Genomic DNA, 19377 nt, shown 5'->3' on the forward strand with positions numbered 1-19377 from the left:
GTTAGGTTATCTCTGCGCAAAATAACAGCATGGCATGGGAATAACGCGCACGTTGCATTAACCAAGAACCACAGTTCAGTACATGCCCCTCTGGGCCCATACTGGTTTCATTTTCTGGTGTAGGAAAAGAAAGGAAAAGGCCAAACAAAGCGGCGTTTCAGCAATCCACGGGGGCAGGCCCTTAGCGACGCCCCAGCCTAGCCAGACCCCTCCTCGCGCTTCACGAAGGCACGGTGACGAGATGACCCGCTGCCTCCTTCGAAGCGAGCGCGGCGGCTGATCATAGCCACTGCTGCTGGAGCTGGCGTAGGAGGGAGAGCCGCCATAGCTGGAAGAGATGCGGTCACCGCTGAGGGCAGGCTCGCCCTCACCCTCGTCACGACCGTCGCCAAGGCCGAGCACCTCCTCACCGTCGTTCGTCTCGGGGCAGCACCTGGCGCGGCGGCCATCTTCCCCGAACACCCTCACGTAGAGGGTCGACCCGCCGTCATACTTGAAGTGGAGAGTGCACCGCCTGCCTAGGCCGCGCGCGTGGGCGAACGTCAGCCAGCCGCGGGCCAGGGCTATGTGCCCACGGCAGAAGTCTTGACCGTGACCCAGGAGGCCTTGCTGCAGCAACCATCCACCTACAACCAGAGCCCACCTGGACCAGGGGCCGACAGCTCATCGACAAGGAAGCGCGGAAGCTGGAGCCAGTTGCCGGCCAGGTTTTCCGACCAAACAACGAACTCTGGCGACGCCTCCGCTGAATGGAAGCGCGGGCGGGGAGGCCTCGCCACCATCGCACGCCTCCCCCCGTCAACTGGACCGCCACGGTTGGGACGGCCCCCTCCACGTGCCGTGGCGCCGCCTCGACGGTGGGCCACGGTGGGGGTCGCAGCGTGCTTGCGCGGGCGGCCGTGACCGCGTTTTGGGCACCGGGGAACCAGGGCCCTCGCGAGGGGCCTTTCCCTTCCCGGCGGCAGAGAACTTCCTTTGAGGCGCCATCGGAGGCACTGCAAGCAATGGAGCAAGAAGGAGGAAGCAAGCAAGGAAGAGATGGGCAACGGGGGCTACGCCCCCCTCCCCATTTATAGCAAGAGAAGGCCAACCGGCGTCTCCCACGATCGCAGGTAATGATGGTTTCCCTTGCATGTCGTAGGGACTTGTCAAGTCGTGCAGTCGTCAAGGCAGCGTGAGGAAGCGGAGACGCCCACATCCAACCAACCGCCACGCGTCAACCGAGGCCGCAGGCTTTCGGGGCCTGCGGTGCTCCGAACTTGACCCTTGGCTACACCGCGAAGCCAAGCCCGAGCGCACCTTGGGCCCGGGGGCTACTGTCGGCGTTCTGGGAACGGGTGTCCCCAGACTTGCCTACCTGCGGCCCGCGGCGTGGCTGAGCCAGTAGGCCGTACGGCCCGTCTTCACCAACAAAGCGCCCGAGACCCTCACGAGGGGCCAAGCCTCGCGAGGCGGACGATGCAAGACCTCCTCTGGAGTGGCCTACCTAGGTAGGCTCACGAGGAGCGGAGATATCAAGGCGAGGCGAACCTCACAAGGCTCTCGTGACGTGAGCCGTGACGATCGACACCAGGCGGGCGCCAGCGCGCACAGTGTCCTTGTTTCCCCTTTGGTGCAAAGGGGGCAAGCGCAGCCGCAGAGTACCGAGGCCTCAGGCAAAGGTTGCCATTTCGGTGCAACAAGAGCAAGACCATGGACTGCAAGACGGAGGTCATCGTGGAGCCCAGAACAGCGTCACCATCAGAACTTTGTGCAGGCGAAGACTACTTTTGTCAGTATAGCTTGTACTAGCTGTCCCCCTTCAAATTAGTCCGCCATTGTTGGCTCCATTCCTGCTCGATATTTGGGAAGAGGACCAGGGCCTCTATACATAGGACTAGCCACCACCTTAGAGGCAGGAGGGAGACCACCCCCCACACTCAAGCTCACCGAGCTCAAGAACATCTCAACCTCAGGAGGCCGTTCTTCCCTTGTATGGTTCATCATTAGACCAAGAGGCAATCCACCACCACCACACTGGAGTAGGAGTAGGGTATTACACCACAACGGTGGCCCGAACCAGTATAAACCTCGTGTCCTTCTATGTTGTGAGTTCGTCAAGTTTGTCCGCAAGATCTTCGCGAGATAGAGCGTAGATCGGTTGGAGGGAAAGACTTCGCGCGCACCCCAGTGTTCGAACCTTAAGGGTTTGCCAGAACCCCACATCCTGACACTTGCCTTTCTTTCTTACGGGATGCCCGCTTGGAAGAAATCGACGATGTCCCAGGTACACATTCTTCCTACAACTACCCAAATATATATCGTCGGTATCATCCAAGCAGTGCGTGCATGCACGGTATCCCTTGTTTGTCTATCCTGAAAGGTTACTGAGAGTAGGCCAATCATTGATGGTCATGAACAACAACGCCTTTAGGTCAAATCCTTCCCCCATGTGCTCATCCTACGCACGTACACGTGTTCCATTCCACAGCTGTAAGAGTTCTTCAACTAATGTCCTTAGGTACACATCAATGTCGTTGCCGGGTTGCTTAGGGCCTTGGATGAGCACTGGCATCATAATGAACTTCCGCTTCATGCACAACCAAGGAGGAAGGTTATACATACATAGAGTCACAGGCCAGGTGATATGCTTGCTGCTCTGCTCCCCAAAAGGATTAATGCCATCTGCGCTTAGACCAAACCATACGTTCCTTGCGTCACCTGCAAACTCCTCCCTGTACTTTCTTTGATTTTTCTCCACTACGACCCGTCAGCGGGTACTCTCAACTTTCCGTCTTTCTTACGGTATTCTCTATTCCATCGCATGGCCTTCACATGCTCTTTGTTTAGGAACAAACGTTTCAACCGTGGTATTATATGAGCATACCACATCACCTTGGCAGGAATCTTCTTTCTGGAGCGCTCGCCCTCGACATCACCAGGGTCATCGCGGTTGACCTTATAGCACAATGCACCGCATACCGGGCACGCATTCAAATCCGCGTACTCACCGCGGTAGAGGATGCAGTCATTAGGGCATGCATGTATCTTCTGCACCTCTACCCCTAGAGGGCAAACATCCTTCTTTGCTTCATACGTACTCTCAGGCAATTCGTTGTCCTTTGGAAGCATCTTCTTTAACATTACCATCAACTTTCCAAATGCCTTGTCAGATACACCATTCTCTGCCTGTAGTAATTCCAGTGTGGTGCACAACTTTTTATTGTCAGTTTCGCAATTCGGGTACAACAATTTCTTGTGATCCTCTAACATGCGCTACAACTTCTTCTTCTCCTTTGCACTCACGCAGTTTCTCTCTGCAGCGGCAATGGCCCGACCTAGATCATCAGTTGGCTCATCTGATGCCTCTTGTTTAGCTTCTTCCCGCATTGTCGGCTCAGCTTCTTCCCCCATTGTTGTATCATCATATTCAGGGAATCCATGGCCATGATAGCTATCGTCGTCCTCTTCTTCTTCATTTTCTTCCATCATAACCCCTCTTTCTCCGTGCTTGGTCCAAACAATATAGTGGGGCATGAAACCGGACTCAAACAGGTGGACGTGAATGGTTCTTGCGTTAGAGTAATTGTGATCATTCTTACAGCCAGCACATGCACAAGGCATAAAACCATCCGCCTGCTTGTTTGCCTGAGCCGCAATCAGAAAATTATGCACGTCCTCAACGAACTAGGGAGAGCATCGGTCATCGTACATCCATTGCCGGCTCATCTTCATTACACAACACCGAATAGACCAAATTAATACAAATTCATACATAAAGTTCATACAATACTTATTCTCATAAAGCAAACATATAAATAGCTCTCTAGCTAAAGAATTTAAATGCAACAACAAATGCGATCAAGATCGCAACTAAGGAAACAATTGATCCAACAACATAATGATACCAAGCCTCACTATGAATGGCATATTTTCTAATCTTTCTAATCTTCAAGTGCATTTTCTCCATCTTGATCTTGTGATCATCGACGACATCGGCAACATGGAACTCCAATTCCATCTTCTCCCCCTCAATTCTTTTCAATTTTTCTTTCAAATACTCGTTTTCTCTTTCAACTAAATTTAACCTCTCGACAATAGGGTCGGTTGGAATTTCCGGTTCACATACCTCCTAGATAAAAATATCTATGTCAATTTGATGGGCATAATTTGTCATAAACATGAAATGCAACAAAATAGTTATAAAATAAAATATACCACATCCGAATCATAACCCAGACGAGGGCCGGCGGGGACGGATATCAAAACCATGGCACTATGAATAACAAACAAAATACGGGTAAGATAATTATACAAGTAACTATATATCTAAATCACACAAACATGATTTTTTATATAAAAAGATAAGAACAAGAGGGCTCACCCCACAAGGTGGTGCCGGCCACAAGACGATGCGGACGATCGACGGTGGTTAGGACGGAGACGGGAAGGCACTAAGTAAACCACACCTACATATGCAAACTAAGAGTTATTTTGAGCTCAAATTGCATATAAATCAAATAAACTACCACATATAATTCCTCCCAAATTACTAAAACCCACAAATTAATGACTATATAAAGCATTGCAAAAGCTAATCTAGCAATGAGAGATGAAAGGACAAAGTTGCTTACCTTTGTGATCACTTGAATGGATGGGGGCCTTCAAATCTTGACAACATTTGGGCAAAATTTGAGATGAGCTCAAGGTAGAGGGGGGAGAACAGAGAGGAGAGGGGAAAGGGGAAAAACAGAGCTCGTTCACTCGCGGGTGGATGAAGGGTTTATATAGGACGACCTTTAGCACCGGTTCATGCCACGAATCGGTACTAAAGGTGCTAGAGGGGCCCCAGACTGACAACATCCTGCCACCACTCTCTTTAGTACCGGTTCGTGGCACGAACCGGTGCTAAAGATTCTCCATGAACTGGTACTAATGAGAGTGGCCCAGCTAGCCGTTGGAACCGGCACTAATGGTCACATTAGTGCCGACTCAATTACAAACCGGGACTAATGAGCTGAACATTTGACCCTTTTTCTACTAGTGAGTCTCCAATAAGTTCTATAGCTGCAAAATGGAGGAGAATAGTTCTGTCAGTGAACATATACTCAGAATGTATGGGTACCACAACCACTTGACTCAGCTGGGACTTAATCTTCCTGATGATAGTGTCATTGACAGAGTTCTTCAATCACTGCCACCAAGCTACAAGAACTTTGCGATGAACTATAATATGCAAGGGATGGATAAGACAATTCCCAAGCTCTTCGCAATGCTAAAGGCTATGGAGGTAGAAATCAAGAAGGAGCATCAAGTGTTGATGGTCAACAAGACCACCAGTTTCAAGAAAAAGGGTAAAGGGAAGAAGGGGGACTTCAAGAAGAACGGCAAGCAAGTTGCTGCTTAAGTGAAGAAGCCCAAGTCTGGACCTAAGCCTGAGACTGAGTGCTTCTACTGCAAAAGGACTGGTCACTGGAAGCGGAACTGCCCCAAGTATTTGGTGGAGAAGAAGGATGGCAAAGTGAAAGGTATATTTGATATACATGTTATTGATGTGTACCTTACTAATGCTCGCAGTAGCGCCTGGGTATTTGATACTGCTTCTGTTGCTAATATTTGCAACTCGAAACAGGGGCTACAGATTAAGCGAATATTGGCTAAGGACAAGGTGATGATGTGCGTGGGAAATGGTTCCAAAGTCGATGTGATCGCCGTCGGCATGCTGCCTCTACATCTACCTTCGGGATTAGTTTTAGACCTAAATAATTGTTATTTGGTGCCAGCGTTGAGCATGAACATTATATCTGGATCTTGTTTAATGCGAGACGGTTATTAATTTAAATCAGAGAATATGGTTGTTCTATTTATATGAGTAATATCTTTTATGGTCATGCACCCTTGATGAGTGGTCTATTTTTACTAAATCTTGGTAGTATGACACACATGTTCATAGTATTGAAGCCAAAAGATATAAGTTTAATAATGATAGTGCAACTTATTTGTGGCACTGCCATTTAGGTCATATTGGTGTAAATCGCATGAAGAAACTCCATTGGGCAAGATGACTAAGACTCCGTTCTTCGGAACAATGGAGCGAGCAACAGACTTGTTGGAAATAATACATACTGATGTATGCGGTCCGATGAGTGTTGAAGCTCGCGGTGGGTATCGTTATTTTCTTACCATCATAGATGATTTGAGCAGATATGGGTATATCTACTTGATGAAACATAAGTCCGAAACATTTGAAAAGTTGAAAGAATTTCAGAGTGAAGTGGAAAATCATCGTAACAAGAAAATTAAGTTCCTACGATCTGATTGTGGAGGTGAATATTTGAGTTATGAGTTTGGTCTTCATTTGAAACAATGCAGAATATTTTCGCAACTCATGCCACGTGGAACACCACAGCGTAATGGTGTGTCCGAACGTTGTAACCGCACTTTTTAGATATGGTGCGATCTATGATGTCTCTTACTAATTTACCGCTATCGTTTTGGGGTTATGCTTTAGAGACGGCTGCATTCACGTTAAATAGGGCACCATCTAAATCCGTTGAGACGACGCCGTATGAACTATGGTTTAGCGAGAAACCTAAGCTGTCGTTTCTTAAATTTTGAGGTTGCAATGCTTAAGTGAAAAAGTTTCAAACTGATAAGCTCAAACCCAAATCGGGGAAGTGCGTCTTCATAGGATACCCAAAAGAAAATGTTGGGTACACCTTCTATCATAGATCTGAAGGCAAGATATTCATTGTTGAGAATGGATCCTTTCTAGAGAAGGAGTTTCTCTCGAAAGAAGTGAGTGGGAGGAAAGTAGAACTTGATGAGGTAACTGTACCTGCTCCCTTATTGGAAAGTAGTTCATCACAGAAATCTGTTCCTGTGACTACTACACCAATTAGTGAGGAAGCTAATGATGATGATCATGTAACTTCAGATCAAGTTACTACCGAACCTCGTAGGTAAACCAGAGTGAGATCCGCACCAGAGTGGTATGGTAATCCTGTTCTGGAGGTCATGTTACTTGACCATGACGAACCTACGAACTATGAGGAAGCGATGATGAGCCCAGATTCCGCAAAATGGCTTGAGGCCATGAAATCTGAGATGGGATCCATGTATGAGAACAAAGTATGGACTTTGGTTGACTTGCCCGTTGATCGGCAAGCAATTGAGAATAAATGGATCTTCAAGAAGAAGACTAACGCTGACGGTAATGTTACTGTCTACAAAGCTCGACTTGTTGCAAAAGGTTTTCGACAAGTTCAAGGAGTTGACTACGATGAGACCTTCTCACCTGTAGCGATGCTTAAGTCCGTCCGAATCATGTTAGCAATTGTCGCATTTTATGATTATGAAATTTGGCAAATGGATGTCAAAACTGCATTCCTTAATGGATATCTTAAAGAAGAGTTGTATATGATGCAACGAGAAGGTTTGGTTGATCCAAAAGGTGCTAACAAAGTATGCAAGCTCTAGCGATCCATTTATGGACTGGTGCAAGCCTCTCGGAGTTGGAATATACGCTTTGATAGTGTGATCAAAGCATATGGTTTTATACAGACTTTTGGAGAAGCCTGTAGTTACAAGAAAGTGAGTGGGAGCTCTGTAGCATTTCTGATATTGTATGTGGATGACATATTGCTGATCGGAAATGATACTGAATTTCTGAATAGCATAAAAGGATACTTGAATAAGAATTTTTCAATGAAAAACCTCAGTGAAGCTGCTTATATATTGGGCATCAAGATCTATAGAGATAGATCAAGACGCTTAATTGGACTTTCACAAAGCACATACCTTGATAAAGTTTTGAAGGAGTTCAAAATGGATCAAGCAAAGAAAGGGTTCTTGCATGTGTTACAAGGTGTGAAGTTGAGTCAGACTCAATGCCCGACCACTGCAAAAGATAGAGAGATAATATAAGTCATTCCCTATGCTTCAGCCATAGGTTCTATCATGCATGCAATGCTGTGTACCAGACCTGATGTGTGCCTTGCTATTAGTTTAGCAGGGAGGTACCAAAGTAATCCAGGAGTGGATCACTGGACAGCGGTCAAGAACATCCTGAAATACCTGAAAAGGACTAAGGATATGTTTCTCGTTTATGGAGGTGACAAAGAGCTCGTCGTAAACGGTTACATCGATGCAAGCTTTGACATTGATCCGGATGACTCTAAGTCCCAAACCGGATACGTATTTTTATTGAACGGGAGCTGTCAGTTGGTGCAGTTCCAAGCAGAGTGTCGTGGCGGGATCTACGTGTGAAGCGGAGTACATAGCTGCTTCGGAAGCAGCACATGAAGGAGTCTGGATGAAGGAGTTCATATCCGATCTAGGTGTCATACCTAGTGCATCGGGTCCAATGAAAATCTTTTGTGACAATACTGGTGCAATTACCTTGGCAAAGGAATCCAGATTTCACAAGAGAACCAAGCACATCAAGAGACGCTTCAATTCCATCCGCGATCAAGTCAAGGAGGGAGACATAGAGATTTGCAAGATACATACAGATCTGAATGTTGCAGACCCGTTGACTAAGCCTCTCTCACGAGCAAAACATGATCCGCACCAAGACTCCATGGGTGTTAGAGTCATTACTGTGTAATCTAGATTATTGACTCTAGTGCAAGTGGAAGACTGAAGGAAATATGCCCTAGAGGCAATAATAAAGTTTTTATTTATATTTCCTTATATCATGATAAATGTTTATTATTCATGCTAGAATTGTATTAACCGGAAACTTAGTACATGTGTGAATACATAGACAAACAGAGTGTCACTAGTATGCCTCTACTTGACTAGCTCGTTAATCAAAGATGGTTAAGTTTCCTAGCCATGGACAAAGAGTTGTCATTTGATGAACGGGATCACATCATTAGAGAATGATGTTATTGACTTGACCCATCCGTTAGCTTAGCACGATGATCGTTTAGTTTGTTGCTACTGCTTTCTCCATAACTTATCCATGTTCCTATGACTATGAGATTATGCAACTCCCAAATATCGGAGGAACACTTCTTGTGCTATCAAACGTCACAACGTGACTGGGTGACTATAAAGATGCTCTACAGGTGTCTCCAATGGTGTTTGTTGAGTTGGCATAGATCGAGATTAGGATTTGTCACTCCGTGTATCGGAGAGGTATCTCTGGGCCCTCTCGGTAATGCACATCACTATAAGCCTTGCAAGCAATGTGACTAATGAATTAGTTACGGGATGTTGCATTACGGAACGAGTAAAGAGACTTGCCAGTAACGAGATTGAACTAGGTATTGAGATACCGACGATCGAATCTCGGGCAAGTAACATACCGATGACAAAGGGAACAACGTATGTTGTTATGCGGTTTGACCGATAAAGATCTTGTAGAATATGTAGGAACCAATATGAGCATCCAGGTTCCGCTATTGGTTATTGACCGGAGACGAGTCTCGGTCATGTCTACATAGTTCTCGAACCCGTAGGGTCCGCACGCTTGACGTTCGGTGGCGATCGATATTATGAGTTTATGTGTTTTGATGTACCGAAGGTAGTTCGGAGTCCCGTATATGATCACAGACATGACGAGGAGTCTCGAAATGGTCGAGACATAAAGATCGATATATTGGAAGGCTATGTTTGGACATCGGAATGGTTTCGGGTGAGTTTGGGCATTTACCGGAGTACCGGGGGGTTACCGGAACCCCCCGGGAAGTGTATGGGCCTTATTGGGCCTTAGTGGGAGAGAGGAGGATGCGGCCAAGGTGGAGGGCGCACTCCCCCAAGCCCAATCTGAATTGGGTGGGGGCCGCCCCCCTTCTTCCCTCTCTCCCCCCTTCCTTCCTCTCCTACTCCAACAAGGGAAGGGGGAATCCTATTCCCATCGGGAGTAGGACTCCCTCCTTGAGGCGCGCCATAGAGGGCCGGCCCTCCCCCCTCCACTCCTTTATATACGGGGAAGGGGCACCCCATAGACACACAAGTTGATTGTTTAGTTGTGTGTGGTGCCCCCTCCATAGATTTCCACCTCGGTCATATCATTGTAGTGCTTAGGAAAATCCCTGCGTCGGTAACTTCATCATCACCGTCATCACGCCGTGTACTGACGAAGCTCTCCCTCGACACTCAGCTGGATCTGGAGTTCATGGGACGTCACTGAGCTGAACGTGTGCAGATCGCGGAGGTGCCGTACTTTCGGTGCTAGGATCGGTCGGATCGTGAAGACGTACGACTACATCAACTGCGTTGTCATAACGCTTCCGCTTACGGTCTATGAGGGTAAATGGACAACACTCTCCCCTCTCGTTGCTATGCATCACCTAGATGGATCTTGCGTGTGCGTAGGAATTTTTTTTGAAATTACTGCGTTCCCTAATAGTTGCTCCCAAATATCACACAAAGGCCATGTGCAAAGTGTGGAGGTGAACCTCGATGTAAAAGAATGGTTGAGATATTCACTATTTTACCAAATGACAAAAAATAGGGCTTAGGGTTTAATAAAATAATCATTTTAATCTGTGATGTTGTGCAACATGGTGCTTATAAAGTAAACATGATGCACAATTAATATCTAAGAAAAATGTTGGTCCTAAATGAACATGTTTTTGCTAAGAATTATTTTGGTCACTTCTTACAAACCAAATACATCTCAATGGAATTTCCCCCTGAATCCTCATTCTTCAAGTTTCTTTCACGAAATTCTTCCAAACCAAATGAGCCCTAAGTCAATTAGTGTATCCCGATGTTCACTTCCTTGGAGTAGGAGGCTTGCCCAGCTGGGCTGACTGGCGGCGGACTGCTATCTCATGTGCATGGGTGCATATTAAATATGCAGCGCCCAACTGTGATGGGCCGCAAAGGCACAATGTTGTTTCGTGCTTTTCCATAATATTATAGAAAAATCAGAAAAGCGGGGTTTGAGATTGTTTGAAGGTGCAACTATAATTTGATTGGGCTGAAATTTTAAATGTAGCTTCTCTATTCTATAATATAATGAAGCCACACAAAAAAATCATGGGGTATCTGGAGTAGGAATAATATTTGTTTGGTAATAAAAGCCAAGAAAGGGTAATAATGGGGTCTGAACTAGGTGTCGGTGTTATGTCTGTGCTAAAATTGTGAAGTTGCTCCCAAATATCACACAAAGGCCATGTGCAAAGTGAGGAGGTGAACCTTTGTTTTTTTGAAGCAACCATATATTTTATTAAACAATCTGTTTACAGAGATTACACATATGGTCACCATACGAGACACAAATGCTTGTCAAGCAACTCTGCACAAAGAATTCCACAAGAGGTAAAACTATTATTCCACCCTTGTACAAACTCGTGCCTCGCCGAAACATAGTCCACGAACGTCCTCCACCGCTACCATGAAAAACGCCGGAAAAAGATGAGAACAACCGCTATACCCATATCTGGGAGAGCACCACCGCATACAAAGATGCTTTTTGAGTCGATGAAGCGGGTCGCCGCAAGCGACGAGACCGAGTCTTTGTGGCATGTAGGTCGAGGATCTTCCCCATGGTGACCAGATCTCGACGCCGTCAACTTTATCCGATGTATTCGAAGAAGAGGAACGTCGCCGCCTGCCGTCATCCACGGACCCAACTGCAAGACAGTAAACACAACTACAATAGCCGATATGACCGCCGCCCGCGAAAGCGCCGTCAGCCGACCACCAGACACGAATTGATGTAAAATAATGGTTTAGATATTCACTATTTTACCAAATGACAAAAAATAGGGCTTAGTGTTTAATAAAATAATCAAGTTAATCTTTGATGCAGTGCAATATGTTGCTTATGAAATTAACATGATGCACATGCAATATCTAAGGAAAATGTTGGTCCTAAATGAACATTTTATGCTAAGAATTATTTTGGTCACTTCTTACAAACCGAATACATCTCAATGGAATCCCCCCCCCCCCCTTGAATCCTTACTCTTCTAGTTTTTTTTCACGGAATTCTTCCAAACCAAATGAACCCTAAGAGCAACTCCAATGGGGCTACCCATTTCGTCTACGGCCTTCCGTTTGAGTCGGCGCGGACAAAAAAGCTGGACCAACGCGCCGACCCAAACGGACGCGCGTCCGCTTTCGTCCGCCTGCCGACCCATTCCCGGCCCATTTTTGAGCCTGATTTGCGTCGGCGCGGACACAAGACGGACCAGCGCGCGCTCGCCCTCTTTCCTCATCGGGCCCGCTGGTCGGTGGCACATTGGATTCATACTCTCACCCGCCTGCTACGTCGCCGACGCCGCCGACCATTTTTTCAGATAAAAATGGATACATAGATAATTCTAGCGTACACGGATAAAAAGAAAAGATCACTACTCGTCGATTTCTGACTCCGACTCGGTAATGTCCTCCTCCGACGTCCGAATGTAGGCGTCAGCATCCGCCTCGTCTTTAAAGTCCCAACACGCCGTTTCTCGTAGCTTCAGTTTCAATTGAGCTGTCTACTTCCGCGAACGCTTGCCCTCCCGATAGGCGGCTCGCTCCCTCCTCCTCGCGTCCCTCTCCAACCTCATTTGCTTGTAGAACTGGCACTCGCGGACTCCGCGAAAATCTGAAGCGCCCAGGCGGCGGATCGACATGGTGGCGCAGAGGCGGCGAGAGTGGGCGGCGGACAGAGTGTGGAGGGAGCGCCTTCTTTATAACGAGCGCCGGCCGCGGCGCGCGCGCGAACCTTTCCCGTGCGCTGAAGCGCCAAAACCAGCGCGCGCTAGGCCGCTTCCCCCCCCCCCCCCCCCCCCGCGCGAACCTTTCCCGCGCGCTGGTGCGCCAAAACCAGGGCGACGCATGATCTACAACGCGCAGTCATGAAATGGGTCGGGCCGTTGGGCGCACTGCCGGCCCAAAACTAAAGAGGCCGGACGGCGGGTGGGCAGCCGACCCAAACGGACAAAATGCAGACAAAAAAGCCGTCCGTTTGGGTCGGCCCATTGGAGTAGCTCTAAGTCAATTGATTTCTTTTGCGGGCTACATACAGGCTAAACTAAAAAAAATCCCTTCGATCTTATAAGATGTCTTGAATATTTCAATGTGGACTACATACAAACTGAGATGAGTAAATAAACACGTCGAAACGTGTCTACATACACCGACTTACAAAAAGTTATAATATCTTAGACTCTGTTCACAAATGTAAGTTATTTTGACAGTTCAATATTAAAAATAAAGGTGGTACGTTTTAGTATTTTAGTGTTGTTTGTTTACTCATTTCAGTAGTATATACAAGCTCATATTAAAATAATACTTCCTCCGTAAATTAATATAAAAGTGTTTAGATCGATAATTTAGTGATCTAAATGCTTTTATATTAGTTTACAGGGGAGTGTCTAGTTAAAACATAGTACTATGAATGGAGCGAGTAACATTCTGATCGTGATAACATGGACAGAAGAATGTGACGAAGAGACGCTGCAGGTGCTCCGCCAAACGGAGCGGTCAAACGGAATGATTAACCTGCACAGGAGCTGCACCGCACCTGTCAGAAAGTGGGTCCCCGCTTTCGGTGAGACACACTGGCTGCATACCAAATGACCTTGTTGGATGTCCCCGGCGAATTCCCACCAACGCTCCTATAAAGAAACCCGATCGTGTTCCCGGCCAGGGAGCGCTTCCCCGCCGGCGAACGCGTGTCTTCCAACCTCGCCGTCTCCTTCTCCTCCCACCAGGCCTCCCAAAGCCATGGCAGCGACGGGGCTCAACGCGTACGCGCGGCCATACAGCCGCCGCTCCGCCCGCGCCCACCACGCCCCGCCAAAGCCCCACCCTTTCATGACGTCGGAGCACCACGGCGCCGCCGGCTACCGGCCGCCTTGCCCCCTCGCCGCCAACCACTCCCGCGCCGCCTTCCCCGAGCGCCACTACCCCGGCCCCCTCCCGCCGCGGCCTTTCTTCCGCGAGCACGTCGCCGGGCCGCGTCCTCACCACGGCCGTCCGCGCGGGCCCATGCTCGACCCCGAGAAGCTGTACGCGCGGGCGGTGCACAGCTTCAACCACAAGCACAAGGCGCGAGCGGCCGCGGCCGGGAAGGGCAAGGGAGGAGGACCCGCGACTCGCGCTCTCCTGCCGGCGGCACCGCCGTGCGGGCCGCGGGGGCAGCGGGGCAGGGGCAGGAGCGAGGTGTACGTGCCGGCCGCGCGCGGCGGAGGGCGGGAGAGGTCGCCGTCGCCGGCGCTGACGAGGTGGAGGGCGTGGCCGGTGCCCCCGCCGGCCTGGGCCTGGCACGGCCGCAGCCGCACCACCGTCATGATCCGCAACATCCCCAACAAGCTCACGTACGTAAGCGGCCAGCTAGCCTGCCTACGCCACGCTATCTTCTCCATCTCGTCGTGTTCAGTTCGCGCCTGCGTTTTTAGCTGATGGATCTTTCGCGTTTTGGTGTGCGCCGTCGCATGCAGCCGCCCCTCGATGATGAAGCTGCTGGACGACCACTGCGCCCGCGTGAACAGGCGGCGCGGCCCCGCCGCGTACGATTTCCTCTACCTGCCCATGGACTTCAGGTGATCCATCTCGTGCTCGCTCTTCTCTCACGGTTTGACAGGGTGATTTCTTGCCTGCAATTTTTCTTGCTTGGCGATCACGGTCTTCATCCTTGTGTTGCAACGTGCAAATTAATTCAGCAGGCAGCGGTGCAGCAACAAGGGGTACGCCTTCGTCAACTTCACGACGGCCGAGGCGGCGCGCGGGCTGCACTACGCCCTGCACGGCCGCGGCTGGCACCGCTCGCTCGGCAGCGCCAAGATCATCAACATCGCCGCCGCCTACATGCAGGTAACGTATGGAGCACACTGGTAGTAGATGAGACCAGTGTACCTCCGTCCCGTCGATGCATGCATGCATGCGATCTGTTCTCTGACGCCGTGCGCCGTTGGTGTTTGCAGGGCCGGCACAGGCTGGTGAGGCACTTCAGCCGCTCCACCTTCGCGTGCCACACCGACGAGTACCTCCCGGCCGTCTTCTCGCCGCCGCGCGACGGCACCGCCGACCCGCCCCCGGCCGAGCCCAGGCACCTCGGCCGACGTGTTCCCCCGCGCGTCCCCGCCGTCCAGCCGGCGCAGCAGCTGGTGTGGGTGCGTCGAGGCGAGGCTATAGCTAGCCAGCTAGCCACTCCAAGCATGGTCGCCTGAAGTCAAACGATGCAAGTTTCTGCTACGCGCGTTCTGTTGGTCCGCTCGCTCGTTCCCGGTGGCGTGGCACGGTCAAGTCCGGAGACCGGAGTCCGGCCATGCCTTCCCTGCTTTCTTTCCCCTTTGGTGCAACGGCGCGTAGGGGAAGGCTGCCGGAGTTTGGACATCAGCGTAGCAGCTTTATCAAGCTGTAGACTGCAGTAGCCCTGTACCGTCTTCTTTGATCGTGTCGTCTCGTGTAATCAGGGAGCCCCACCCCATCAGTCCATGTAACGTGTCGTCTCGTGTTCTTCCTTTCCGTCAAAAGAATGCCTTTTTTGATCAAAGCCAGAAGGCCTGTACTGTATGTACTGCCAGCGCCAGCATAGATGGCATGTGCATGCATGCAGCTCCGTGTACGTGTACCGGCCGGTAGATAGAATCGCAGCGGTTCTGTGTGTGTTGATTCGGTGCTGGTCCTTTTACGTACAGTTTAAAGTGGACATGCAAAAGCGTTGCTGTTGCACCGTCTAGGGGCAAATTTGACAATTTTGACCTTGGGACGAAATCAATTCACGAAATGAACTGCCCGTGAAACTATTTCACAGCACTGACCGTTTTATGTAGCGTCCGCCATGCAGGCGCCACACCCTACGGTGCAACGCCCAGCTCTGGGGTGTTGCACGCCTGTCCACCGTGGCAGCCCTTGGGCCCGCACCCAGTAGTGCAGCGCCTGCGAGCTAGGCGCCACACATGTAATGTGCAGCACCTGCGAGCTAGGCGCCACACATGTAATGTGCAGCGCCTAGCTCGGAGGCGCTGCACTGTGACTTAGATGCCAGCCGCCCCCTCCCCCTCCCCCCACCCCACCCATTCGTTCTAGGAGTTACAGAACAGGCGTGCCGGCGGCTTCCTCCTCTCCCCCTCTCAATCCCCTCTCCCAAATCCTTCAGATCCGACGATTTGGTCCGTGCATTTCTTCACCAATCCATCCTAGAAGGTACTCTCCTCCGATCCCCTTCTTTCTATCCATAGAAAATATGATATTTTGAAGATTTGGGGAATCCTTGTTTGATTAGATTAGATTTGAATCTTGCATGTATTACAACCCTTGTTTGTTTGATTTGTGGAACCCTAGTTTAGTTTATGGAAGAGTTATTTGTATGAAGTAGGCATAGTTTATTGAAAAGTTATTTGTATGAAGTAGGCCTACTTATTTGTGAAATCCTAGTTTATTAGTTTTGTTTGATTTGATATGGTTGGATACATAGATTGGTACGGTTGCATCTAGTAGGCGTATTTTAGTTTATTTGTATTCAAAAGATAATCGTGTTGACAACAAAGCTTTCTTTCAAAATTGTTAGGATGGTTTGGCTTCTCGATGATCACTGGGACAAACAACACCGGTCGTACGCTATGGCGGTGGAGCAGCAGGTAATAATGAAAGTGGCCTGTTTTATGAATTTCGTATTTATTTCAAACACAAATGCCCCATATGTAATGTTATGAATTGTTTGTTTGTAGGCGCTTGCACCTTTGAAGCTTTGTTCTCACGGGGTCATCCTTGGGTGGATGCGCTATGATGAGCGATACACACCGTATGTAAGGGAGATAGGACTTCTCCCTTTCATTCATATGGTCAGACGGTCGACGCCGCCCAACAATGCTCCAGCACTCACCGCGCTTATTGATCATTGGCGGCCGGATACACATAGTTTCCATCTACGGACCGGGGAGATGACAGTGACGCTCCAGGATATTGCTATGATCACCGGTCTTCCTATCGATGGGGATCCTCTATGTATGAGCAGCGATTCCGATGAGTGGCGCGCGCAGATGCATGCCCTTATCGGTATGGTTCCTCCGGAGCCTCCGGAACCAGCAGCAGCAGACAAGAAGAAGGAAAGAGTCGCAGCCGGTGCTACTTTCATGTGGATTACTGAGCACTTTGCTACTTGCCCACCGGAAGCTGATGAGGACACGGTCAAGACATATGCTCGTGTCTACATGTGGTATGTGATATCCAGGACTATGTTTGCTGATGGCACAGGCAAGAATGCTCCATGGATGTGGCTGAAGGTGTTGACCGTCTTCGATAGCAATTGGAGTTGGGGTTTAGTGACACTGGCTTACTTGTATAGACAGGTATGAAGTTGTTTCCTTTTCACTTCATTGCTACATTATGAATGTGATCTTGCTCTTAATTGAACCATGTTATCTTTTATGTGCAGTTGGACGAAGCCTGTTGTAGGTCATCTGGAGGTATTGGTGGTTGTTTGCTCGCACTTTCCATATGGAGCTGGGAGCGTTTGCCGGTTGGACGTCCGAAAAAGGTGAAGTACGATGATTGGGATGACAAAGGCGACCTACTACGGCTACCCACTTGGGCTTACAAGTGGGATGTGTTAAATGAGTCGACAGATGATCCCTCGGTCATGTACAAGTTGTACCAGAGCGAGCTTGACGCGATCACGCCTGAGCAGGTGAATTGACATTGCATAAGTGATTATGATGCTTCTATTGCAAGTCGATATCAATTTTGCATTCTATCCCATTTTGCAGGTGATATGGGAGCCGTATGGAACAGGAGATAGTTTTGGTAACCCTTTAGAGTTCAGGCTGAATCCGATGTGCACTAGGGATAGGGATCTCTGGCGTATCTGGTGCCCACTCATATGCAACTGGGCGGTTGAGCTCCACCTCCCACATCGAGTGCGCCGTCAGTTTGGTTTGTTCCAGGCACATCCACCGGAGTGGGAGGATACGAACAAGTTGCTACACGCATAAGATATAATTAACCTTGAGTACTTAGCAGCTTCTCGGCGGTTTCGATGCTACTAATATTATGTTTCTAACTTGCAGGTTGGATAGGAAAAGGCAGCGAAGATTAAGGATTGGGACAAGCATCACAGAATGTATGTCGTACAGTTTGCGCTTAGTGTGGAGCAAGCTAGGGCTGGAAAAGGAGTCCAGCTTCGTGAGCACTGCCCTGTAGCGTTCAACAATTATCTCACATGGTTTCTTGCAAGTACCCGTGTGGAGGTATGCAAGCCGGCGTATGCTGAGGAGATTTTGGAAGAACCCAATGTTTTTGATGAGGTAGCCCAACACCAGCACAACGCATTAGTCAGGAAAGGCAACTCAGTGATCCCTTCAGCTCCAATGATGAACTTTGTGGTATTTTCCCTCTTTGCTTTTCATTCACACTATTCACATCTTCGCTTGACTAACACGTTAATACCATTTCTGTTCATAGCGTGCCCAGATCAAGAAAGCAGCTGATGAGGCAGAGACTATTCTTGAAACAACCCCGGCTGGCAAAAGCGATGGAGAAGATGCACTTCGAGCATTCATCAAGGTTCACATCTCCTTCAAACTAGCACTTAACATGTGTTGCTACGTTCGATGTCTCATTCACTTGTACATGTTGCAGCGCCAGGGCCAAAAGTTAAGGCGGCTATCAAACCTTTTTGGTTGTCGTGACCCCGAGTATGTATCACCAGAACGGTCTAGGTCGGCGACACCATCAGATCCCGCTTCAGGCCAGAGCCATGGTGATCATTTGGAGGATGAGGATGTGGGTGTGGTCACCCAAGAGGTATGGCATGAGTATATATATCCAATTGTTGATGCATTGCTAACTATATCCTCACACACGGTCTTTTCATATCTTTTGTTGATGCATAGGTTGCTGATGATATGACCTTAGGGACGTACCAGGTTAGGTCTGCATACAGGCTAAAGCCTAGGACGGGAATCAACAAGTACACACCTGAAGACTTCACCCAAAGAGGCAAAAGGACGGTCGGCACCTCACGGATGGCGGCTTTGGATGACTATTTGGATGACGATGTCGATGACGTGGAGGAACCGGAGCCGGAACGGGAGCGTGTTCCTCTTCCTAGGAAGGTGAAGAAGTTAGCCAGCAAGAGGGGGGAGCAGCCAAAAAGCGCTCAAGGAACTAGCTCTATTTGTAACTATCTCTTCTTAGGAACCAGCCATCGTCCTTTATTTGTAATGTCGGTGAACTTGGAGTTGTTATGTCGGTGAACTTGGAGTTGTGGTAGCTCTATGTTGAACTTGATCCTCTTTGTATGTCTTAGTTATGTTGAACTTGGAGTTGACGTCTTAGCAATGTTGAACTTGATCCTCTATGTTGCACTTGTTGTCTTAATAATGTTTAACTGTGACTGAAATGTGAACTTAAAGTTTCTGACTTCTTATTCTAGGAAACGTTGCAATGTACCTGAAAATGACCAAGTTTACAAGCTACAGCCGCTGCAGCGCCTAGCTTGGA

The 19377-nt window shown here is 48.9% G+C and overlaps 2 protein-coding genes across 2 annotated transcripts; both read left to right on the forward strand.

Annotated features, from left to right (window-relative positions):
• The first annotated feature begins 13554 nt into the window (after positions 1-13554).
• On the forward strand, positions 13555-15491 carry LOC125516166 (protein MEI2-like 7). Its single transcript, XM_048681650.2, has 4 exons — positions 13555-14249; positions 14373-14474; positions 14598-14745; positions 14856-15491. Exons 1-4 carry the CDS (start codon positions 13657-13659, stop codon positions 15099-15101), a joined length of 1089 nt encoding a protein of 362 aa, XP_048537607.2. The 5' UTR covers positions 13555-13656; the 3' UTR covers positions 15102-15491.
• Positions 15492-18242: 2751 nt separating this feature from the next.
• On the forward strand, positions 18243-19130 carry LOC147964329 (uncharacterized). The gene is made up of 3 exons (XM_087526892.1): positions 18243-18257; positions 18337-18678; positions 18768-19130. Exons 1-3 carry the CDS (start codon positions 18243-18245, stop codon positions 19128-19130), a joined length of 720 nt encoding a protein of 239 aa, XP_087383018.1.
• Positions 19131-19377: the final 247 nt, after the last annotated feature.

This window comes from Triticum urartu, chromosome 6A (genome assembly GCF_056163025.1).
Source record: "Triticum urartu cultivar PI428250 chromosome 6A, HENAU_Tu73, whole genome shotgun sequence".
Taxonomy (NCBI): Eukaryota; Viridiplantae; Streptophyta; class Magnoliopsida; order Poales; family Poaceae; genus Triticum; species Triticum urartu.